The sequence below is a fragment of the Cydia pomonella genome, unplaced genomic scaffold (assembly GCF_033807575.1).
Source record: "Cydia pomonella isolate Wapato2018A unplaced genomic scaffold, ilCydPomo1 PGA_scaffold_145, whole genome shotgun sequence".
Taxonomy (NCBI): domain Eukaryota; kingdom Metazoa; phylum Arthropoda; class Insecta; order Lepidoptera; family Tortricidae; genus Cydia; species Cydia pomonella.
The window spans coordinates 154,731-177,463 of NW_026907788.1; the positions used below are offsets into that span (position 1 = coordinate 154,731).

The 22,733-nt window shown below is 37.6% G+C and overlaps 1 protein-coding gene across 1 annotated transcript in view; it reads right to left on the bottom strand.

Annotated features, from left to right (window-relative positions):
* Positions 1-21,706, bottom strand: part of LOC133533264 (outer dynein arm-docking complex subunit 4-like) — an 88,365-nt gene extending 66,659 nt beyond the window's left edge. The window contains exons 1-9 of the mRNA XM_061872220.1: positions 21,319-21,706; positions 20,131-20,200; positions 17,979-18,072; positions 14,417-14,574; positions 10,220-10,369; positions 9,378-9,584; positions 4,365-4,543; positions 3,574-3,697; positions 1,459-1,595 (exon numbers count right to left, since the gene is read on the bottom strand). Coding sequence (XP_061728204.1) covers positions 1,459-1,595; positions 3,574-3,697; positions 4,365-4,543; positions 9,378-9,584; positions 10,220-10,369; positions 14,417-14,574; positions 17,979-18,072; positions 20,131-20,200; positions 21,319-21,389 — 1,190 coding nt within the window. The 5' untranslated portion in view covers positions 21,390-21,706. The remainder of the gene's footprint in view (positions 1-1,458; positions 1,596-3,573; positions 3,698-4,364; positions 4,544-9,377; positions 9,585-10,219; positions 10,370-14,416; positions 14,575-17,978; positions 18,073-20,130; positions 20,201-21,318) is intronic.
* Positions 21,707-22,733: the final 1,027 nt, after the last annotated feature.

Below are 22,733 nucleotides of genomic sequence, written 5' to 3' on the forward strand. Positions count from 1 at the left end.
TATACTACGTTGGTGGCGTCAGAGGAATTAGGAATTACATGCGCGTTGCCGACCCTAACACTCCGCACCCTTGTTGAGCTCTGGCAACCTTACCAGCAGGATCTCAACACTATGAGTAGGGTCTAGTGTTATTTGGCTGCGGTTTTCTGTAAGGTACTCCCCCAGTTGGGCTCTGCTCTAGATCCGGAATGACATCCGCTGTGCTGTGCCCTACCACACAAACCGAGATGACATTCACAGTGCCCATACCTCTCTATGTTTGTCATATAAAACTTGAACATCTGATGCGCCAATGAAGGCCAATTTATAATAATTTGTTCTGGATCTTTCATTCGATTAGGATTATAATAGGATACAATTTGGCTGGTTTGAAGAGCTCCTCATTCTTGGCGGAATAAATACGAATTCCAATTTAAGACAAAATTAAACCATTGTAACTTTCCGTTGACTTAAAAGAAAATACCATACGTTTTCTTAACGGTGAAAGTTTTTTTTAGGTATAGATACCACCGTACCGTACGAAATTTCGCTTATTATGTCCAGCAATCCACATTTTTTTTCGAAATTCACAAAAAAACATCGACCGCAAAAGAAAAATCGGGTCATGAATATTTCCACCGCAATTTTGGGTTCCAGTATCTCAATGTGAGATGGTGTTGTCTAGGTCTTCCCGCTTCATCTTGAAAATTGTACATATTCAGACAATAAAATATAATAAACTAAATCTATGTCTAAACTTTAGTTTAAATCGTCATCTACAAACATTAATAGGTAACCCTATTAATGCAATATAATTCAAGGTTTCCTTATTTAAATAATAAAAAAGTTACTTTTCCTAAATTCTCATTCCAAAACTTTTCCTTCATTTAAAGTTTAAAGATTCATTTTATTTTTAAAGTTGAGTACATCCTGTAGCTAAACAACTCTCGTTTAGAGTTGAATGAAAAAGTAAAGCGTCTAAAGTTCCATGCTTCTCACAACATGATTTTTTATTATGCGAGACAGACAATTTAAATGAATAAGAAAAATTATTTAATAAAGCGCTATTTAGTGTTGGACTTAGCTTCTGACATTTTCCGTTCCGTGAATTTTTTAATAGCATCTACTCTTGATTAACACGTATAAAACCGTTAACGGCGGGAAGAAGTTGATAACTAGAGATATAAAATTGAAGCAATTTGTACCTTATGTACTTCTATTTTAAGTTCAAATTTCTTAAATTTTATATCTCCAGTTATCAACTTCCCGCCGTGTCCCGAAGAATTCTATATAAAAACTGGGACTCTGCGCTAGCCACTTCTAAGAAAGTTGTACTGGGGTAGAAAGATATAAGTAGTTAGTATAAAAGATCATGGCTATGGTCGAAGGTGTCCGAAGCTATCGACGGCAGAGTTGGCTGAAGAATGAGAGTAGGTAAGAAAAGCTGACGTCATCATCAAATGACAAAAAGAGTCTTACTTGACATCAGTGTGTGGAGCCATAGGCCTAGCCCTCCACAACGAATCCCTGCTTGGTTCCCTCGACAATGCAATGCCAAGCATGAGAAATGCTTTCTTTTCGCGATCCGCCTCGCTCATGCTTTCTGCGACTCGTTTCTGAAATAAATTAATTAGTATAGCAATTGACAATGTGGACACTCTTATTTAGGAGAATTAACTCGTATATAATTTGTATAAAGTCGAATTTACTTGAACATCTTTACAAGCTAATACTCCAAAAACGTATTCACACAAAATTCAAAGTCAAAATTTAAAAAAAATATTATGTATTTAGTCTAGGCCTCAAGGGCTCTTTCAGAAGTCAATACAACGTTTACACTGACATCATATAGTGACATTTAAAATGAATTAATCGACATTCATGCCAATATCATTTCTTCCTATTCGCAATTCTACACAGTCTAAATTCCTCACAGTAAGTATTTAACCACATTCGCTATTGTGCACAGTCATTATTTGTGTACAGTAGCGATTCAGCCTTTTCGCAATTCTGCACAATCTGAATTCTACACAACGGCATTTCACCACAGTCGCTACTGTGCACAGTCATTATTTGTGCACATTAGCGATTCAGCCTTTTCGCAATTCTGCACAATCCGAATTCTACACAACGGCATTTCACCACAGTCGCTACTGTGCACAGTCATTATTTGTGCACATTAGCGATTCTCCCTGTTCGCAATCTCGCACAATCTTAATTCTACGCAATATCATTTTCTCAAGCATGCAATGAAATATTGTCATTCTGTTCGGTATTTTAGGCTTCAAACATTTCGTTTCGGGCGGAGCACATCCAAGAAGCCGGCAATTAAATTAAAGGCCTAGGCCGACTAAGTACTATTTTTTAATTTTCATTTCACAAATATAGGAACACAGCATCATGACATTCAGAAATGAAAAAAATAATTGAAAACAATATTTCTTATTTAATAGTTGTTTTTAATTTCATTGCTAGTTTGAGAGAAGCACTATACATACCTAGGCGTGAAAAAAGGTTGCCTGCCTCATAACTATATGCATTCGGCCGGCAACCCCTTTCATCCCGGCCTCTGTAATAATGTTCTATTAATAGAATATATACTATATTTTTTAGCTTTTAGTCGTCTTTTCATTATCCTAATAAATAAATAATGATATTATTATCACATGATATTGCGTAGAATTAAGATTGTGCGAGATTGCGAACAGGGAGAATCGCTAATGTGCACAAATAATGACTGTGCACAGTAGCGACTGTGGTGAAATGCCGTTGTGTAGAATTCAGATTGTGCAGAATTGCGAAAAGGCTGAATCGCTAATGTGCACAAATAATGACTGTGCACAGTAGCGACTGTGGTGAAATGCCGTTGTGTAGAATTCAGATTGTGCAGAATTGCGAAAAGGCTGAATCGCTACTGTACACAAATAATGACTGTGCACAATAGCGAATGTGGTTAAATACTTACTGTGAGGAATTTAGACTGTGTAGAATTGCGAATAGGAAGAAATGATATTGGCATGAATGTCGATTAATTCTATGTATACCTAGCAACATTTATAACAGCCAATCTGAGATATGGATTTTATAAATGGCATTGAACTCACTGTATCTAATGAAATTCCACATGAACATATATTATCTAGTAGAAAATAAACTACAATAATGATAACTGCGACGCGAGAATAAATGCGATGATTTCTGATTTTTGATTTCAATAATTACCACGAACCACAATCGACGTGTTTCCTCCTTGTCACACTTACGTAAGAATTCACTAGTGCGACAGAGAGGCAATAGGTCGCGGTAGGCCCTCTAGTCCTAAACCTAAAGGAAGAGCGGTGCCTCCCAACACAGGCATTCGTTTGCTTACTGGGACCCATACCCTACATCATAACTATGTACGCTTTTATGAGATAAAATTTTTTGTATTTTGTATTTGTATTTTGGTCCAGGAAAGCCAGAGCAATAATCGCGTACAACTCCTGTAGTAGATTTCCCTTTTAAAGATTTCTCTCGCTTGGGTATCAATATTAACACGAGATAAACAAAAACTTTGCCCCTCGAAAACAAATAACTAAGTATTGCAAGAATTACCTGATCCAGGAAAGCCAGAGCAACAGTCGCGTATAACTCCTGCAGAAACTTTTCTTTGTCCGGCAGCAGGTGGGCAGGCTTGCGTGCTATTTGTTGCATGGCGAACTCGGCGAGCTCCAAACATCTAGACAATGGACACCGTGTGGGAAATGTTTTATCGTTACAAAGTGGGTCTAAGCATTCAACTTTATGAATAAAGTGTAAAATTTTCACGTACACTTATCTTTTCAAAAATGGTACATGTTACGTACATGACTTGATTCATGTGGGTGTGTCAATTGACAGGAGGTACTTGTTAGTATCATGTTGTTCCTGCATGGCCACAGCACCTGACCGAAACCGCGTGGCATCTGTCACGTTCTGACGCCTCGCCTTTTCCCGCTGCTGTTTACGGGCTTGACGGAGGCGCGCCCGTGCTGCTGTGAGAGCACAGGGCACAGGCAGGGGAGACGTAGTGTACTCGTACATGGGTCGACGTTCTCTTAGAACAGCCTATTGGAGACGTTGCTTTTATGACTTGCTTCGTGTACATAGTTATTAATTGACAGTAGGTGCTTGTTAGTATCATGTTGTTCCTGCATAGCCACAGCAGTTGACAGAAGCTGAGTGGCATCTGTCACGTTCTGACAGCGCGCCTTTTCTCGCTACTTTTTCCGGGCTTGTGGGAGACGCGCGCGCCTCGCTCTTGGCGGAAGACGTAGCGTACATGGGTCGACGTTCTCTTAGAACAGCCTATAGGAAACGGTGCTTATATGACTTGCTTCGTGTATATATTAATTGACAGTAGGTACTTGTTAGTATCATGTTGTTCCTGCACAGCTATAGCAGCAGACAGAAGGCGAGTGGCATCCGTCACGTTCTGACGCCTCGCCTTTTCCCGCTGCTCTTTACGGGCTTGTCGGAGACGAGCGCGTGCAGCGCTCTCAGCAGGCGACGTCGCGTACATGGGTCGACGTTCGCGTAAAACAGCCTGTAAAGTCAGCAGGGTTAAAACTTCTAGTCCTGGTTAAACGTCCTGGCAGCCTAGCCAAGGTGACAATTGTTGATAGATAACGCCAATAGAAACTTAAATGATGTAGTCACGTGAATTTTCGTATGTCATACCAATACCTTTTTTTTCATATGGCGTTTGTCGATGTACGGTTTTCACCTCAAATAGGCTTTCTGGGTGCATAGCCAACATGCCAATCGTTTACGCTCCGTGGCGAACGAAGCACAACTGTCACTGTTGCACTAATATGGAACAGTGATAGAGAGAGACAACAGTTAACGATTGGCATGTTGGTGTCAAATGGTATTTGTGAAAATATAAAGTGAAACTAATTTATCATGATATCATTTACTTTAAATTAGCTGTCAAGTGTGTGGGTAAATACTGTATTTTGGACAACTATACGCGTTGTCAGGCTCCATTTTGTTTATGCTAGTAATGAATATTTAATGTTGTTACTGCACACTGCCGTGCTTATTCAGGAAATTTTACGAGACATACAAAATGCAACACATAAATAAGAGCACCGGCTGCGGACAAATAAAGCCAGAGCTTAAATTCTTCTTGTCTAAATCTAATCCAATTTAATTCATCCAGTTTAAAATTACTCACGGTGATGTAACCACAAATGGGTCAAAATTATTTTCGTTTTCTTGTTTCTGACCAATCTGTCACGCTTGTATTTGCGTTTTTTATTAAATTAATAAATAAAAAGCCGGCTAAGTGCGAGTCGGACTCGCGTACGAAGGGCCATTAAGCAAAAAAACGGCAAAAAAAATCACCTATGTTGTACGGGAGCCCCACTTAAATATTTATTTTATTCAGTTTTAAGTACTTGTTGTTATAGCGGCAACATAAATACATCATCAGAAAAAACCACAACCGGAATCTCTTTAGAACAATATGTCTAAATGAAAATTCATACACACATTGTCTCATAACCAAAGCAGCGATATTATTTTATTTTTTATTTATTTATTTAAACTTTATTGCACACTTATGAAAAATGTACAAATGGCGAACTTAATGCCAAAAGGCATTCTCTACCAGTCAACCATTGGGTCAAACAGAGACATTTGTGTATGTTGGTGCAGGAAAAAATAATAACAAATAATAAGGAAAAAATTAAACGTGAAGTCAAATAATATTAAAAATATATAAATAGTTAAATACTACTACTTATATAATGTATAAAAGATAGACTAATACATATAAGTATGTACATATACATGATGGTGAACCTTATTTAAGTTCTTCTGACAGAAGATGCTTGCGAAGTAGTCGTTTGAAAACGGGTTTGCTTGGGGCTTGTCGAATAAAGAGAGGGAGAGAATTCCAGAGACGGATTGCCTCAACGGCGAAAGAGTTAGACATAAAACCAGTACGGTGAGAAGGAATCGAGAGTTTGAGAGAACGGGAGGAACGGAGTTCACATCCTGGACGGGGGGTGATGAAAGTGAATTTACGTTTAAGATAACCAGGAGAGGAAGGCACGAACAAAATAAATAAATATTATACGACATTATTACACAAATTGACTAAGTCCCACAGTAAGCTCAATAAGGCTTGTGTTGAGGGTACTTAGACGACGATATATATAATATATAAATATTTATAAATACTTAAATACATAGAAAACACCCATGACTCAGGAACAAATATCCATGCTCATCACACGAATAAATGCCCTTACCAGGATTTGAACCCGGGACCATCAGCTTCGTAGGCAGGGTCACTACCCACTAGGCCAAACCGGTCGTCGAAAATGGAGAATAATATACTCAGGATTCTAAGGGACCTACGACGACGGATGGAGAGCCAATTTAGCTAATTATTGTCGTCACAGGGTTCATAATTATGGTAGCCATGCTCCCTTCCGAAACTTTCTCCAATCAAGTTGGGCCCCTGCCACCCCTGACGGCTTAGCCAAGTTGACAATCGCTATCGCTTCGAAAACGAAACGCTTTTTGTCTCTCTCTCACTCTTCTAAGAATTCCATATGAAATGGACTTCGACCTGGATATGGAAAGGGAACGAAGGGCCCTGTCGGTCCGGGCGAATATGATCGCCCGCAGATTTGCAAGGTGCTCTAAAGATGTTAAAGTCACACTGTTTAGAGCGTTTTTCACTTCCCTCTACACCTGCAATTTGTGGGCACAGTATACGCAACAGACATACGGGGCCCTTAGGGTCCAGAACAATAATACGTTCCGGGTGCTGATGGGGCTGCCCCGTTTCTGTAGCGCATCGTGGATGTTCGCGACGGCGCGCGTGGACTGTTTTTATACTACCATGCGTGCACGCGCAGCATCCCTGGTGCGCAGGGTGCGTGGCAGTCCCAACACTCCCAACAGCATCCTACGAATTATAGCGGATAGGGTTGACTGTCCCTACTTGTCGCACTGTGCGGGATTGCATTCCCCCATCAGTGTTGTCTTATTTTAAATTAATGTTTGCTGTACCTACTAACCCCTTAGTTTGTAAGTTCTACTAATAAAAATATGTGTCCATGTGTTACATGAAATAAAAATATTCATATTAGTGCAACAGTGACAATTGCGTTTCGATCGCTACGGAGTGTAAGCGATTTGTATGTTACGCGGCCTGATCATAAGTGTGTCATGTTCGCGTAGATACCTTCAGATTCTCGGCAGTACAAGTACCTATGCACGAATAATTCTAATACCAATATAATACCTACACGTCTCATTTTTATTAGAGAATAGACCTAGACCAAAGACCAAATAAAGCCAGTATTAAGTAAACTCGGCCAGCAGAAACGGATGTCTTTCCGTGCCAAAATGTTGTTGATTTTGCATCTATTCTATTGAGATAGCTTGGCTCCGTGCCTTCTGATTTAAATCCCGGCAGATTTGCCCTATTTATATACAAACTTATCATAATCATTTTGTTATTGCGATCAGTATTTTCCGGATTTTATTTAAGATTTACTTTTCCTGTATAAAAAGTAAAACTAAGGATTAAAACTAAAAATTTACACAAACAAACCGCTCCCCGCCGTCCCCGGTGCTAAGGCGCCCATGATGCTCGCAGCATTTCCACGCTGAATTTGAATTTTTCCTTTGAAATTTTTATCATAAAGATCATATCTTACGTAGATTCTATTTAATCTTAGAAAAAATTAAGTGCGCCAATTCGGCATGTAGCCTGAGGTCCTAATTATAACCATCGCCAGTGCGCCACTGTGGAGTTGCAAGCGTCTAAATGTATACACGTATTTTTGTATTATTTACTTGGTATTAACATTCAGGAATTTTCTGTTAAGAGGAACTGCCCCATTCTGGGACACTGGGTCCGAATGCATGCGCAAGCGCCGGGTGTTCTAGGGGGTGGCAGATATTTAAAATAAATTATTATTGTTATTTATTACTTATTTGGCCTGTACACTACTAACATAGCTTAAGTGTTATGTAATTATTATTAATTATCTATGGACTCTGTCTGAAATAAACATTTTTTTGTAATATCAACATTATTGAAAATATTTTGATACAGATTGTTGTAGATCAACCACCGTTATGCTCTTAAGTTTGATTTTTTAGAATTTTTAATTATTATTAGAGTTAAAAGCATTAAACAATTCTATAAAATCAGTTTTTCGCTCCTAATTTTTACAATAATCAAACTTAGGGGCATAGCTGTCAATACATCAAATTATGTACAAATATTTTCCATAATGTCAATATCCAGCGAGGAAAATGGGAACTACGTTAGTATGGAGAAGCAACCGTCCCCTCTTAAGTATAGCAGACAAAGTTGTATCAGGTGAAGCTTGTTAGATTTTTTAATCAAAAGAACGTATTTCAATCCACTAGGAGCAATTTTCTATAGTTTTAACTTAAACTAGCTCTAGGATTCTTCGCCTGCTAGGCTAATGAGGCATCAAGCCGTTGCATGCCGTTAGTGGTTCCGAACTCGATAAATTGATACTATCTGCAAAGACGGAGTGCGATTCGATCCAATTAGGATTAGAAAACTTTATTTCCCAAGGTACATAGAGAAAACTGCTTTATAGTGGGTTGTTTGATGAAGCCAAACTATCTGCTAGAATCCGTCTAAGCATTGCTCCGATTAGAACGAAACAAAGTGAGGGAGTGTCATCATAAAAGTGGTGAGGTAGTGAGTTCAAACCTCCCTGACGCTCAATTGTCCTAATGATAAAACTGGCCAAACTGCCGATCGGACTCGCGTCCCAAGGGTTCCGTACATCACATTTTTTAAATGTTTTTTTTATGTGAAACGTGAGTAAGTCATCTTTTATAACCCGTAGGATTCGGATCAAAAATCCGATGTGACGGAAAGGGTTATGGCACGGTGGCTTATTTTTATGCACCTATGTATTAATATCTACGTAAATTCATAATTTTGATAGTGATGCTTAGAGAAAAAAAGCTATTACTCGGAATTGAATATATCGCTAACAGACATGACGCTTATTTGCACTAGAAACGATGCATCCGGAGCAAAAATGACTACTCTCCTGTCTAAATACTCTCTAAATACCCTACCTTTCTGTTTTCTACGTCCATAAGCGCATTAGTAGCACACTCCTGCAGTGTCGCGGATCCCATCTTGTTAGCTGACGCCAGTGCGTTATCCTTATTGAAGCTTATAAGGAAGTATTTATCGTGAGCCATTCTCTTTAAATACTTATACCTGTCTGTTTTCTACGTCCATGAGCGCATTAGTAGCTAACTCCTGTAGTTTCACGAATCCCTTCTTGTTAGCTGACGCCAGCTTCTCATCCTTAGTGAAGCTTGTAAGAAAGTATTTATCGTAGGCCATCTTATACCTGTCTGTTTTCTACGTCCATGAGCGCATTAGTAGCTAATTCCTGTAGTTTCACGGATCCCTTCTTGTTAGCTGACGCCAACCTCTCATCCTTGCACAAGCTTGTAAGGAAGTATTTGTCGTGAGCCATCCTTTCTAAATACTTCGACGCCATCAGACGGGTCATTTGATTTTTCTTCTGCTGTTCGATGCGTGACATGTCTTGGACCTAAAATAATATCAAATGTCAGGTCCGTATAATGTTATAATTAAAAACGTGTCAACATTACTTTCTGTGGCAACTTTACCATAATATATGATATTACCTAATACAAATAACCGATTTCAAGTAATACTTAATATGAATAGCTCATAGAAACCTCTCATATATTTATGTTTGGATGAGATACTTCTATTAAGTAATACCATATGTTAAAGCTGCCACAGAAGATAATGTTGCCACATTTGACGGTACCGTCGCCCATGGATACCTACAGCACCGGGGGGGTGGATGCAACTGCGTTGCCGGTCTTTAAGTTAGGAATAAGCTCTTTTCTTGAAGGTTTGTAGGTCATACCGATGACCGGTCTAGCCTAGTGGGTAGTGACCCTGCCTATGAAGCCGATGGTCCTGGGTTCAAATATCGGTAAGGACATTTATTTGTGTAATGAGCACAGATATTAGTTCCTGATCCATGACGGATGTTTTCTATGTATCTAAGTATTCGTATATTATATATATATCGTTGTCTGAGTACCCACAACACAAGCCTTCTTGAGCTTACCGTGGGCCTTAGTTAATTTGAGTAAGAATGTCCCTACAATATTTATTACTTATTTATTGTTTCTAAAAACTACCGATTACCTTATGCTCTGCCTGATGTGACATTCGACTGTGATGTTTAATGACGATCGGCGTGAATTCGTCCTTGGCCATCTCCTCAAACACCTCCGAACGTAGAAGACGAGCTGACTGCAACACCTTTCCTGCACTTTCTCCGGTGCATACTCTGATCTAGAAGAATAACTAAAGTTCTAATACTTTTAATAACTAAAGTTCCTTGATTAAAGAAAATATTTTTATTTCTCATGTTGTAAATGAAAAAGTTATTGCCCAATTTAGGGATATATTATAAAGAATATATAATTAGGGATATAAAAAAAAAAAAAAAAAATTATTTCAGTACTAGAATTCCATATCCATATGAAGCGCTGGTGGCCTAGGAAGCGCTGGTGGCCTAGGAAGCGCTGGTGGCCTAGCGGTAAGAGCGTGCGACTTGCAATCTGGAGGTCGCGGGTTCAAACCTCGGCTCGTACCAGTTTTTCGGATATGTACGAAATATCATTTGATATTTACCAGTCGCTTTTTGGTGAAGGAAAATATCGTGACGAAGCCATACTAGTCCCAACAAGGCCTAGTTTTACCCTCTGGGTTGGAAGGTCAGATGGCAGTCACTTTCATAAAAAGTAATGCCTACGTCAAATCTTGGGATTAGTTATCAAGCGGACCCGAGGCTCCTATGAGTCGAATGAAAGAGGTTGGATACTGTAAAAAATGGCACAGTTTACATAGCTTCACTATAGTAGGTAGGACTCACTCTGAAAAACATATCTCTAAACTACAAAAAAAAAGATCTCGAAAAACAAAAATGTAGGAGAAGCACAACATTGTTATTTATAAAAGCATATAAAAGTGTAATCCGATTCCGACGAGTGTGACATGGTAGAAGATGCATACCATGACATTATGGAATGTGTCCGGAACGAAAGTGAGAGAAAAGATATCATGAACGAAAGCTTTTTTGAAGTTGGGGGTTGCAACCAAATTTTGGGGCACCCACTATCTGAGGATGCAAAATGTATATATAAACTGGTTTCATTAGGATTAAGTAGAAGATAAGTCACATGTTTGTATACGCACAGAGCGACATCGTCACAAAAGTGACAAAGCTCTTTAATAAAGAAAAAAAAAAAAAAAAAACCGATTCCAATACTCATAACCCAGTTTACAAAAGGAGAAAAATGGAGTTATATTGGGCCTTTTTAGGGTTCCGTCGTCAACTAAGGAACCCTTATAGTTTCGCCATGTCCGTCTGTCTGTCTGTCTGTCTGTCTGTCCGAGGCTTTGCTCCGTGGTCGTTAGTGCTAGAAAGCTGAAATTTGGCATGAATATATAAATCAATAAAGCCGACAAAGTCGTACAATAAAATCTAATTTTTTTTTTTTTTTTTTAGTGTACCTCCCCTACACGTAAAGTGGGGGTGAAATTTTTTTTTCGCTTCAACCCTAGAGTGTGGGGTATCGTTGGAAAGGTCTTTCAAAACTAATAGGGGTTTTCAGGAAACATTTTCTGATAAAGTGAATATATTCGGAGATAATTGCTCCGAAAGAAAAAATAAATGTGTCGTCCCCCCCTCTAACTTTTGAACCATAGGTCCAAAAAATATGAAAAAAATCGTGGAAGTAGAGCTTATGAAAGACATTAAATGAAAACTATAGCGGACATGATCAGCTTAGCTGTTTTTGAGTTATCGCAAAAAGTTTTCCCTTCATAGTAAAAAGACTTACTTTAATTAGGTACTGATTATGCAAATTTGCCTATTTGTTTAACTCGGGTGAAAGGTACCGTTTCATCCCTTGGTTAACAATTTACTATACTTTAAGCTCCAGTTTAGCTTATTGTGACGAAAGAGTAACTACGGAACCCTACACTGAGCGTGGCCCGACATGCTCTTGGCCGGTTTTTTATTGTTATTTCTAATGTACAGGAGAGCCTTCGAACAAGCCTGATAAAGTTACTATAAAATTAACTGCTGATTCTCAGATTACGCCAATAGGTTGCGCCGAGTTATTTTAAGTTTATGGTAAAGTGGAGTAGCTATCAAGTTAGCTCGCCTTTGTATTATACATAACGTCGGGGATAGTGCAATACCGCGTAACTAACAAAGTCGAAAGAGTTCGAAATTCAAACAATGTACAAGGTAATTGGACCTTACTGCATTTGTTATTTACGATAAATTTAAATTGCATTTTCGCATTCTAATTAAAGCTACTCATGCATATATGCGTGGGTACTTAAATTAGTCAAAATGACTACCATTTGACGTACGAGATTAGACGAAATCGAGTTGATACAAAGTAATTCTAAAATTTGTCACAAAAAAATTAACTTAAAATTTTACTTAAACTAATTTTGTTTTAAAAAAAACATTTTTATATGGAGGATAGGCTGGCGTTTGACCACGATCTCACCTGATAGTAAGTGATGATGCGGTCTACGGTGGAGCACGCTTACCTATGAGATACCTATTTACTCTAGCCTTGAAGAGATCGAGATTGTACTCAGGCGGAAACACAGACTCAGTAATGCTACCACCAGTGATGGAATATAATATACGTAGGATTACTTCTCAGGATTTCTCTGACGTTAATATTTTTTTTTTTAATTAGAACAATGGATAAAAAAATATTTTGTCGAACAAAAGTTATTTGCAATAATCGACAACAAAAAGAAACACACTGTGTTAATCTTTGGCAGTGTTTTTGACAATTTTTTCGAAATATTTGATAATGATGACATTTTTCAAAAGTCAGAAGCTTATTAGTGTCATAAATAAAAATAATAATCAAAAAGGTCGAAGAAGGTTCCATACTATTCTTTTAGGATATTAGCTTAGGAGCTACTAACACATACAGGCTGCTTCAAAGTAAAATATGGTAATATGTTAATTTCTTGGAAATCGCTACACCGGTTGTTATGATACTTTGTACACTGGTTCTAAATACCCTAATGCATATATACATTTCGGCTTTGTCTAATGGCTAGGGACAGACTGTATATAGACGAAGCTCTTAGTAAAGTTTTTTTAGTTATACCTATTTTATTTATTTTGCAATGGTTTGCATTCATTGTACTTATATTGTAATGCACCTCAAAACTCCTTTTCTAAACGAAAGCTGCAATGATTTTCCTTGTATTACAAGTTCCATTTGACGGTGTTTCCAAGGTGAATATACTTTTTAAATGAGAAGTGTGAACTCCGCCACTCCCCCGGGCCTTGGTTCGAGTTTATGTTTGTTGTCCTTCTAACTTTATTACAAGTTGCACAAACTCGCTGATTGCCAGCCTATGTTGCTATGTTACGAGTATATTTATTGATGACTTGTTCAGATGGAACATTGAAATAGAGTAATGAACTGCTTTGCCCTGACTTTAACTGGCGTATAGGAACAGATGTACAGTTTTGAAAAGGTAATGAAAATGTTTTTTTATCATACTTGCTCGATAAAGATCTTATTTCATACAGGTATACTGAAGGACAAAGGCATGTAATATTCCCGCGGGAGTTATAGATTGTGAAATAACATACCTACATATAATTTAACATACAGGGAGTTCCTACAAATTTAGATAACTTACTTATTGATGGGTATCATAATAAATACTTGTTACGTGAATAAAAGCTTGTTACGCTATTAAAAACCAAAAAGATGTATTATTTCATAAATTAATAATCTATTATTTATTTGTGTGACAATAAAATGAAAGTCAGACGTTTCTTTACTGATTGTCAATGTTAAGTATATGTATCAGTTACCTAAAGAGGTTGACAAATGATTAATTATTACGAAAATACTAATTGGAATCATACTCTATGTAGCGTGACGTCATTTTTCTGTCAACAGCATGAAATGTACGGGCTCTGGGAATGACAGATGCTACGTAAAGTCACGTGACTATTTTCATAGATTATTTAAGTTTTGCTTGGGGTTTTTATTAACGATTGTCAGTCCCCTGGCACACTCTCCGAAGTCTAACGGCAGCTTACTCAGTAGTTGCCCGCGGTGTGACGGGACAAGGAACAGTTCAAACGTCTCAATACGTCCGGATTCTGATAGTGCCATTACATTGGTACATATGGTATCCTCGGTGTTCCTGGCACACTCTCCGAAGTCTAACGTCAGCTTACTCAGCAATTACCCGCAGTGTGACGAGGCAAGCAAGCACTCAGTGGCGTCTACACCGTTCAAGCCCTGATAGTGCCAATGCATCGGTACATACAGTTTCCTCGGCATTCCTGGCACACTCAGCGAAGTCTGGCGGCAGCTTCCTCAGCAACTGCCCGCGGTGTGACAAGACAAGAGAACGCTCAAAGGCACATGTTTCATACGCCGTTTGAGCTCTGATGTGCAGCGCTGATACATTTTCAGGCTCGATCTCTGAAGCAAGTGAATATACAGGGCGTCCCACGGCGATGCCACATGGAGGGAAAGTACCTTAAATATCATAGATAGCATATTTTGCTGAAAGAAGACTTCATTTTATTTTTAAAACTTAGTTAAATTGCATTCATACTTTTTTAATTTTTTTTGAAAAAAAAATGTATGGAAAAAAAATATCGCGTCATTGGAGGAAAAGTACCTTAATTTTTGTAAATGAACATCTTACTGAAAGAAGACATTATTTCGATTTAAAAAAACAAGTTGAATTGCATTTTAAATAATTTCATGGTTAAACCGGGAATCGAACCCTCTACACGAGAAAAAAAAATACCCTGTAGCTTTGTCATATCGATCGAAAGGCTTCAATGTGAGAATTACTTTTTTGCTAAATAACGAAATAAAAATGCCATGCATTTTAATATTTTTAATACAAAATTAAATCAATTTATCAAATGCTCAAAATGTTTTCCATCCTGTTCAATACAAAGTCTCACTCTTTTCATTATTTCACTCCCTGTCGATTTTTTAATTATGGTGTGGTGGATATTTAAAATAATACGTCTAAGTTCTGCTTGTAGCTCGTGGACATTTTCATACTGGTTCTTGTAAACTACATTTTTTACATAACCCCATAAAAAAAAATCTAACGGGGTTAGATCTGGGGATCTCGGCGGCCATCTAGTTTCTCCATTTGTTCCGATCCAGGAAGTAAAGTGTTCATTGAGATAATCCCTTGTTCTGTGACTGTTATGAGCCGGAGCCCCATCTTGCTGAAAAATAATGTTTTGTCGTTCTGCCAACGGAAGATTATTTATCTCAATTCTTAAAATCTCAAGTATTTCTAAATACCTATCCGTATTTAGATGCCCTTCGTAAAAATGTACTAAGAGGACCCGGTTGTTTACAATACCACACCAACAGTTGAAGGAAAAACGCACTTGATTGTTAGTCTCGCGGATACGTAAGGGATTCTCCCTGCACCAGATGCGGTTATTATGTCTGTTGTACATACCATTATTGCTGAAGTTTGTTTCGTCAGACCAGATAATATTATTAAGAAAATCTTGATTCTCTAGAATGAGCCTCTCGATTTCTCGGCAGAAAATCAATCGTCTACCAGGATCACCCGGTTGCAATTTTTGTACTAATCGCCCTTCAACGTAACTTTTAAATTTGTATTTTTTCAGTACACGGTGTATTTTGCTTTTCGAAAATCCGGTTTCTGCTTCACCTTCCCTCACTGAACATTTAGGATTTGCCTCAAAGTATATCAAAATGTCGAGCTCATCGTCAGTGTTTAACATTTGGTGCCGTGGTTGTGGTAATAGATGATCGAAACGTCCCAAATTTGTCAGATTATCCACCAACCGTTTCATAATAAATCGAGATGGTGTATTTCTATCAGGATATCTTTCACGGTGCCAATTTAAGGCTAATGTTATGTTTTTGTGGTTCAAAAAGTATGCTTCCATTAAATCAACATTATTTTGATACGCCATGGTTATTTAATACAATACCGTCGTAACAAAATCCTCGTAAAGCGACATAACTAAATAAAATAGTCAATTCCCGCCAACAAACTTTTTAAACTTTTTTTTTTTACTTTCAACACCTGATCATAGTTTAAGATACTTGTTTTTCTGCCTAGTCAGTAATTTTAAAACATGTTTAAACAATAATTGACACTTATTTTAACAGATTTATTTAATTTAATGACACGAAACACGGAATTTAAACACATTATAGCAAGAATTAAAATACGCTCGTTGTCGTTTACGCATACGGCAGAACATTATGCACACAAACTCAATTGATTGCATACAAACAGGTACGTTCCTACTTATTACTTATCTCTTTATCATTTTATCATGCACTACAATTATAATAAGGAAATGATGCGTACTTCTCAAGTGGGTCCTGATTCATTAGTAATAGGTACTTTAAAATGAAAGATTAGTTGTATGCCCATACGGGAATGTCATTATTCTAATCAAAATTTCACATCAAATGAAAAAAATAATGGTCTTCCTTTTGTTTCCAACACTATGTTAATTGGCAAAAAAATAATTCTCACATTGAAGCCTTTCGATCGGTATGACAAAGCTACAAGGTATTTTTTTTTCTCGTGTAGCGGGTTCGATTCCCGGTTTAACCATGAAATTATTTAAAATGCAATTCAACTTGTTTTTTTAAATCGAAATAATGTCTTCTTTCAGTAAGATGTTCATTTACAAAAATTAAGGTACTTTTCCTCCAATGACGCGATATTTTTTTTCCATACATTTTTTTTTTCAAAAAAAATTAAAAAAGTATGAATGCAATTTAACTAAGTTTTAAAAATAAAATGAAGTCTTCTTTCAGCAAAATATGCTATCTATGATATTTAAGGTACTTTCCCTCCATGTGGCATCGCCGTGGGACGCCCTGTATTTAACGCCAATCGGAAACAAAGGTTGATAAAAGGCGTTATTGTAGTATATTTGCGGCCATTCTACAAAACAGGGGAAGTTAAAATGCTATCATACGTGTTTCTCTAAAACAAAAACAGAGGTCAATATATATCTCTCTGATCTAGGTATGATGTATAATTAATTGTTGAATATGTTCGATAGTGAACACCGTTTGAAATGCAAAAAAAACAACAAACAATATACTGTTCGAACATAATTATTCAACATTTAATTATACATCATACTTAGATCAAAGAGACATAGATTTACCTCTGTTTTTATTTTCAACCTGATTTCAATGGATTATTAATGTAATTTAATAATAAATAGATTCTGGTATGTCCATTACAATCAGTAACTGAAATGCGTTCACAAAATTGACTAATGTTAAATTTTATAATAGAGACCTATTTAAGAAAAGTGAAATTTCACATAAAAACTGGTGAACAAAGTTATATTCCAAACATCAAAAGATTTAATTAAGTCAGTGAATTTACGTAGATAGTTAACACAGTCATTCGCTGCCAGCGCGAGCTACATGCTACGAGCGTATCTGATGACACAGGAAAAACCGAAAACGTGCCCATGAACAGAGAACCTGTCTAGCGATAACGGGTTGCTGGCAATGAATGTATTGTTTATGTATCTGTACCAAATTCCTAGGTCCTCGACGACCGGTCTGGTCTAGTGTGTAGTGACCCTGCCTATGAAGCCGATGGTCCCGGGCTCAAATCCTGGTAAGGGCATTTATTCGTGTGATGAGCACGGATATTTGTTTCTGAGTCATGGGTGTTTTATATGTATTAAGTATTTATAAATATGTATATATTATATATATCGTTGTCTAAGTACCCACAACACAAGCCTTATTGAGCTTACTGCGGGACTTTAGTTAATTTGTGTAATAATGTCATTTATTATTATTATTTATTTAGGTTTAAAGACAGATACCAGTAGCTCGAATGGCGTCCGCTATAGCACCGCTGTAATACGTCGCTTTCGCTCTCGCCACGCTGCGGCCGAGTAGTGAGTGGACGTCATCTTTCTGTAATACACAATTTTATTATTTTATAAGTATAACGTGTTCAGCTTTAATAGGGTCACGTGAGCTTAAGCAATTTAGTCGGGGACAGTACGATCTGCTTACAGTAAGGGAACGATTATAGCGACAAAATTAACGTATTATTCATGTTTATTTATTTATTTAAACTTTATCGCACATAAGAAAACTTATCGTACAAAAGGCGGACTTAATGCCTAAATGCATTTCCTACCAGTCAACCTGAAGGTAAAGCAGAGAGATTGTTCATCGGTTTTAATATAAATAATTATGCCCGTTAAAAGAAGAGGACGTAACACCGCGTCGAACAAATGACAATTATATCGCTATTATATACTACCTTCTACTTTTATACCACATGATCAATAAAGCCCCATTCAGACGGTTCAAGAATTTGTACGCGATTTTTGTTATATTACGGTATTTGCTACTCTCATTACAGTTACCATAAGGGCACACGGGCCTCATGCCCAGAGGGCCTACCGCGAACTACGTTTGACTTGTTGCCTCCCTGTTACACTTAAGTACGAATTTACAAGTGCGACAGAGAGGCAACACGTCGAACGTGGTTCGCGGTAGGCCCTCAGGTCCCCCATCCTCAGGGAGCCCCGAAGTACAGACAATAACAGTATATTTGACTACCCATAATGAATAAAAGATCATAGTGTGGTTTGGTAGTGGGGTTAGACGACCGGTCTGGCCTAGTGGGTAGTGACCCTGCCTATGCAGCCGATGGTCCCGGGTTCAAATCCTGGTAAGGGCTTTATTTGTGTGATGAACATGGATATTTGTTCCTGAGTCATGGGTGTACGAACAAATATCTGAGTTCATCACACAAATAAATGCCCTTACATGTATTCTAACTCGGGACCATCGGCTTCATAGGTAGTGTCACTACCCACTAGACCAGACTGGCTGTCAAAATGTAGATAATAACTTATATAATACAACAATAATACGACGAACTAAAATTTCAACCAAATATATAATTAAACCACGCTCTGTTTTGAAACAAAACATTTCACGGATTAATGTTAAAGCTTTTCAACAAAAAAAACAATGCGTTGTGAAATTCCGAATATAACTGCAACAGGAATTATTTACATTTTAACTTTCATCTCAAATAACTGGTTGCTAGTACTAGTTGGAAATTTGACTAAAATACTGCCCCTTTGGCAATAAAGGTAGCAACAACCATCGGAAATCTCATTCAAATGTTTACCTTATTCTAGTGCAACAAAGTCTAAATTGAAACTGGTTTTCCAATGTCTGTTACGACTGTTATGCGTGTTACTCGCAGTTAGGTAAATTATTTAAACATGTAACGGAGCTATTTTAAGGGCCTGTGTAGACGGACTGCAACCCGAATGCAATTTGTACGGAAATCGGCATGCAGTCAGCGTGGGGTTCCCATTTAAATTGCAGTCGTTGTTAGTCTGTCTGTGCCGGCCCTTATTAGTAGAATATTCGCTTGTCATAAGTGTGCTTATTACTAATATAATCTAGACTGTTGCCAGGGGGCCTACCGCAAAAACCGAAATTCGCAAATTGCGGGGATCTTTCTCTTTTACTCTCCCCAATACGTATAATTAGAATGACAGAGAAATGTCGGCAATTTACGAACTTGTTGTAACCCAGGAACTTGCGAAAGGGGGCCGGTGTCCATTGATTTCTTGGGCTGGGATTAGCCGGGCTGCGTTTTCCGTTTAACAAAAAAAAACTTTGTCTCGAATTAAAAAAAAAATTAAATGAATCCGTTTTGAGTATGGTAACGGTTTCCAGAGACTCGTTTGTCGAACAGTTTTAGACTAATTTATTTTATTAATCCACAAACTGTCAAATCGTATGGGTTACTAACACACTAATAAATAATATGTTTCGAGTAGTAGGCTATACTTAGGTATATGGCATTACGACATATGGTTCGAGAAATGGGCCCCTGATAGTACGTGGACGGAAACCTGCTGTTAGGGTGCTGACTAGGGTGGTAACAACGTTGACCGGCTCCTCTCGTAAGTGCTTAATATTTAGTATTTTACTTACATTCCACCGGAGTGCTTCATTGTACGCTTGTATCGCTTTGTCGAACAGTTCCAGACGCTGCAAGTAGTGTCTGCGAACGGTGCGTTTTAATTAGTGTTTAACCTCTCTGTGTACTCTGTATCTTTAGGTATTTTAATAAAAGTAAACAAAATCTACCCTCAAATGGCTCCTTAAGCCAGTTTAGGTTAGATGAAAACATTACATGATCAAATAACGTTGGTTAAAGTCAGGCCGTTCAGTGACAGATCCAGGTGGTTTTGTATTTGGTTGGTTAACCAATAAATGTTATAACTACCCGAAAATAGCGGTGGTGGCCGAGTGGATATGACGTCTGACTTTCAATCCGGAGGTCGCGGGTTCAAATCCTGGCTCGTACCAATGAGTTTTTCAAAACTTTTGTACGAAATATCATTTGATATTTACCACTAGCTTTTCGGTGAAGGAAAACATCGTGAGGAAATCTGCGAAGAAATTCAAAGGTGTATGTGAAGTCCTCAATCCGCATTGGGCTAGCGTGGGGACTATATAGCCCGAGCCCTCTCGCACATGAGAGGAGGCCTGTGCCCAGCAGTGGGACGTATATAGGCTAAATTATTATTATTATTTGCCTTATAATACCTTATAATACCAATACCTTAAGATACAGAGTTATACTATGTACGAGTACGTCTGGTCGTGTGGTCTGTGTGTGTACGTCCTGTTGGGCTCCCCAGGTATCGCTGGAGCGACATGGTGGAGGCGGATCTGCGCGAATTCCGACACAACAATTGGCGAAGTGGCGCGGGTCCGAGAGGCGCTGTCTTGTGTCGGAGACCAAGTTTCATTTTGGATTGCTGAGCCAACGGATTAAGTAAGTGTATTGTATGAATTATATGAAATGATTTTTTTAGCTAGGGCTCTAATCTGTTAAGCAAAGTCTGTTTCTTTTGTGCAGCGGTCACTAATGCTACCGCTACTGACTGATCGGGAACAAAAATAGTAATGATTTGAAAATATACGTCCCGCCGAGTTTCTTGCCAGTCCCATATTTGGATACCCTTCTATAATTTAGGAGGGACTTAAATCTTCTCGGGTCAGAGGTGTAGGGTTAGAGCCGGTGTAGCTTTATTTGAAGTTCATAAGCGCATCGGAATATGCCTACTTGAATAATAATAAACTATCTTTATCTTTATCTGTGTGGGTACTTACCCTCTTGATCTGTAAACAGTAACTGCGTTACATATTGGTCTCTCCTCGAACTCTAATTTCTTGCGAACCATTTTTAATCGTTACTTGACTTGTTAGTTTCTTTCTATAGTGACTAGTGATGGGACGTGATATGTATCGATAATAATGAATTGATTAACCCGTTTACGTATAGAAATTTAATGTCAATTTTCGGCATTTGAACTTCACAATCCTTAGATTTGACAAATATTTAAAAAAGACAAACTGTAAACTACAAACAATAATCTGTCCTACTTATACCAAGAGATATCTACTTGACAATCGTAAGTTACATATTAATTTCCACTACAAATAATAATATATCATAATAACTGACACTGTCCGTAGAAAACAAACCAAGAACTCAAAGCAATTTTTTTTAAGTGGTTTAATTCTTATATCTGCACACTTAATGATACACCAGATAAAAAAGAAATCTCAATTTCCCTTGTGCAAGAAGTTGATAATTGACTGCCTACGAAGCAGTGGGTCCCGAGTTCGAATCCTGTTAAGGGCATTTGTGTGTTGATCACAAATATTTGTTTCTGAATTATGGATGATTTTTTTATGTATATAAGTATTATTATATACTATATATTATATAGTCGTGTAGTGCCCACAACACAAACCTTATTGTCCTTATTTAGCTTACCTACTATGTTCACTAATATGAAAATAAATATGAACATGACATACAAATTAAGCACATAACCTAAACTATGGTAGAGAACATTATCGCTAAAGAACGATCTCTTCCAGACAACCATAGGGCGATATATTGGAGACGATTTAAAAAAAAACAAGCAATGTGAGCAGGTGATGTAGTGAGAGAGAAGTTCAGAAATAATAATATTATTATTATACACATACCTACATACATAAATAGTAAATAGCAAATAGTATAGACTACATACATTACCATACATAAATAAATGGCATATATTACACATTTACGAATATAAATAAATCACCACAATGTGGCCAACAACAATTAAAAGGGAAACAGGAACAGGATGATATAGTATAATACTTATATAATTACTTAAATACATGGAAAAATTCCACGACTTAGGACAAATTCCGTGCTCATCACACGAATAAATACCCTTACCAGGATTTGAACCTGGGTCACCCACTAGTCCAAACAGGTCGTCAAATACCTATTAGATAGTAATTCTATAATCGATAGTGGTAGTGATTCGATATCGATCTGTCAACATCACTAAACTACTCACCGTAATAGGTTTGTCAGTCGCTCGTCATTTTCAAGTGTAATCCAGTTGACCACGATTTATTCCAATTCCGAACACGGAAATTGCAAAATTTGCCAAGCTTTAGAGACCGTGAACACCATTCTGTTTTAACATTTTGATGTGGTTTTAATTTTATTTGGATAT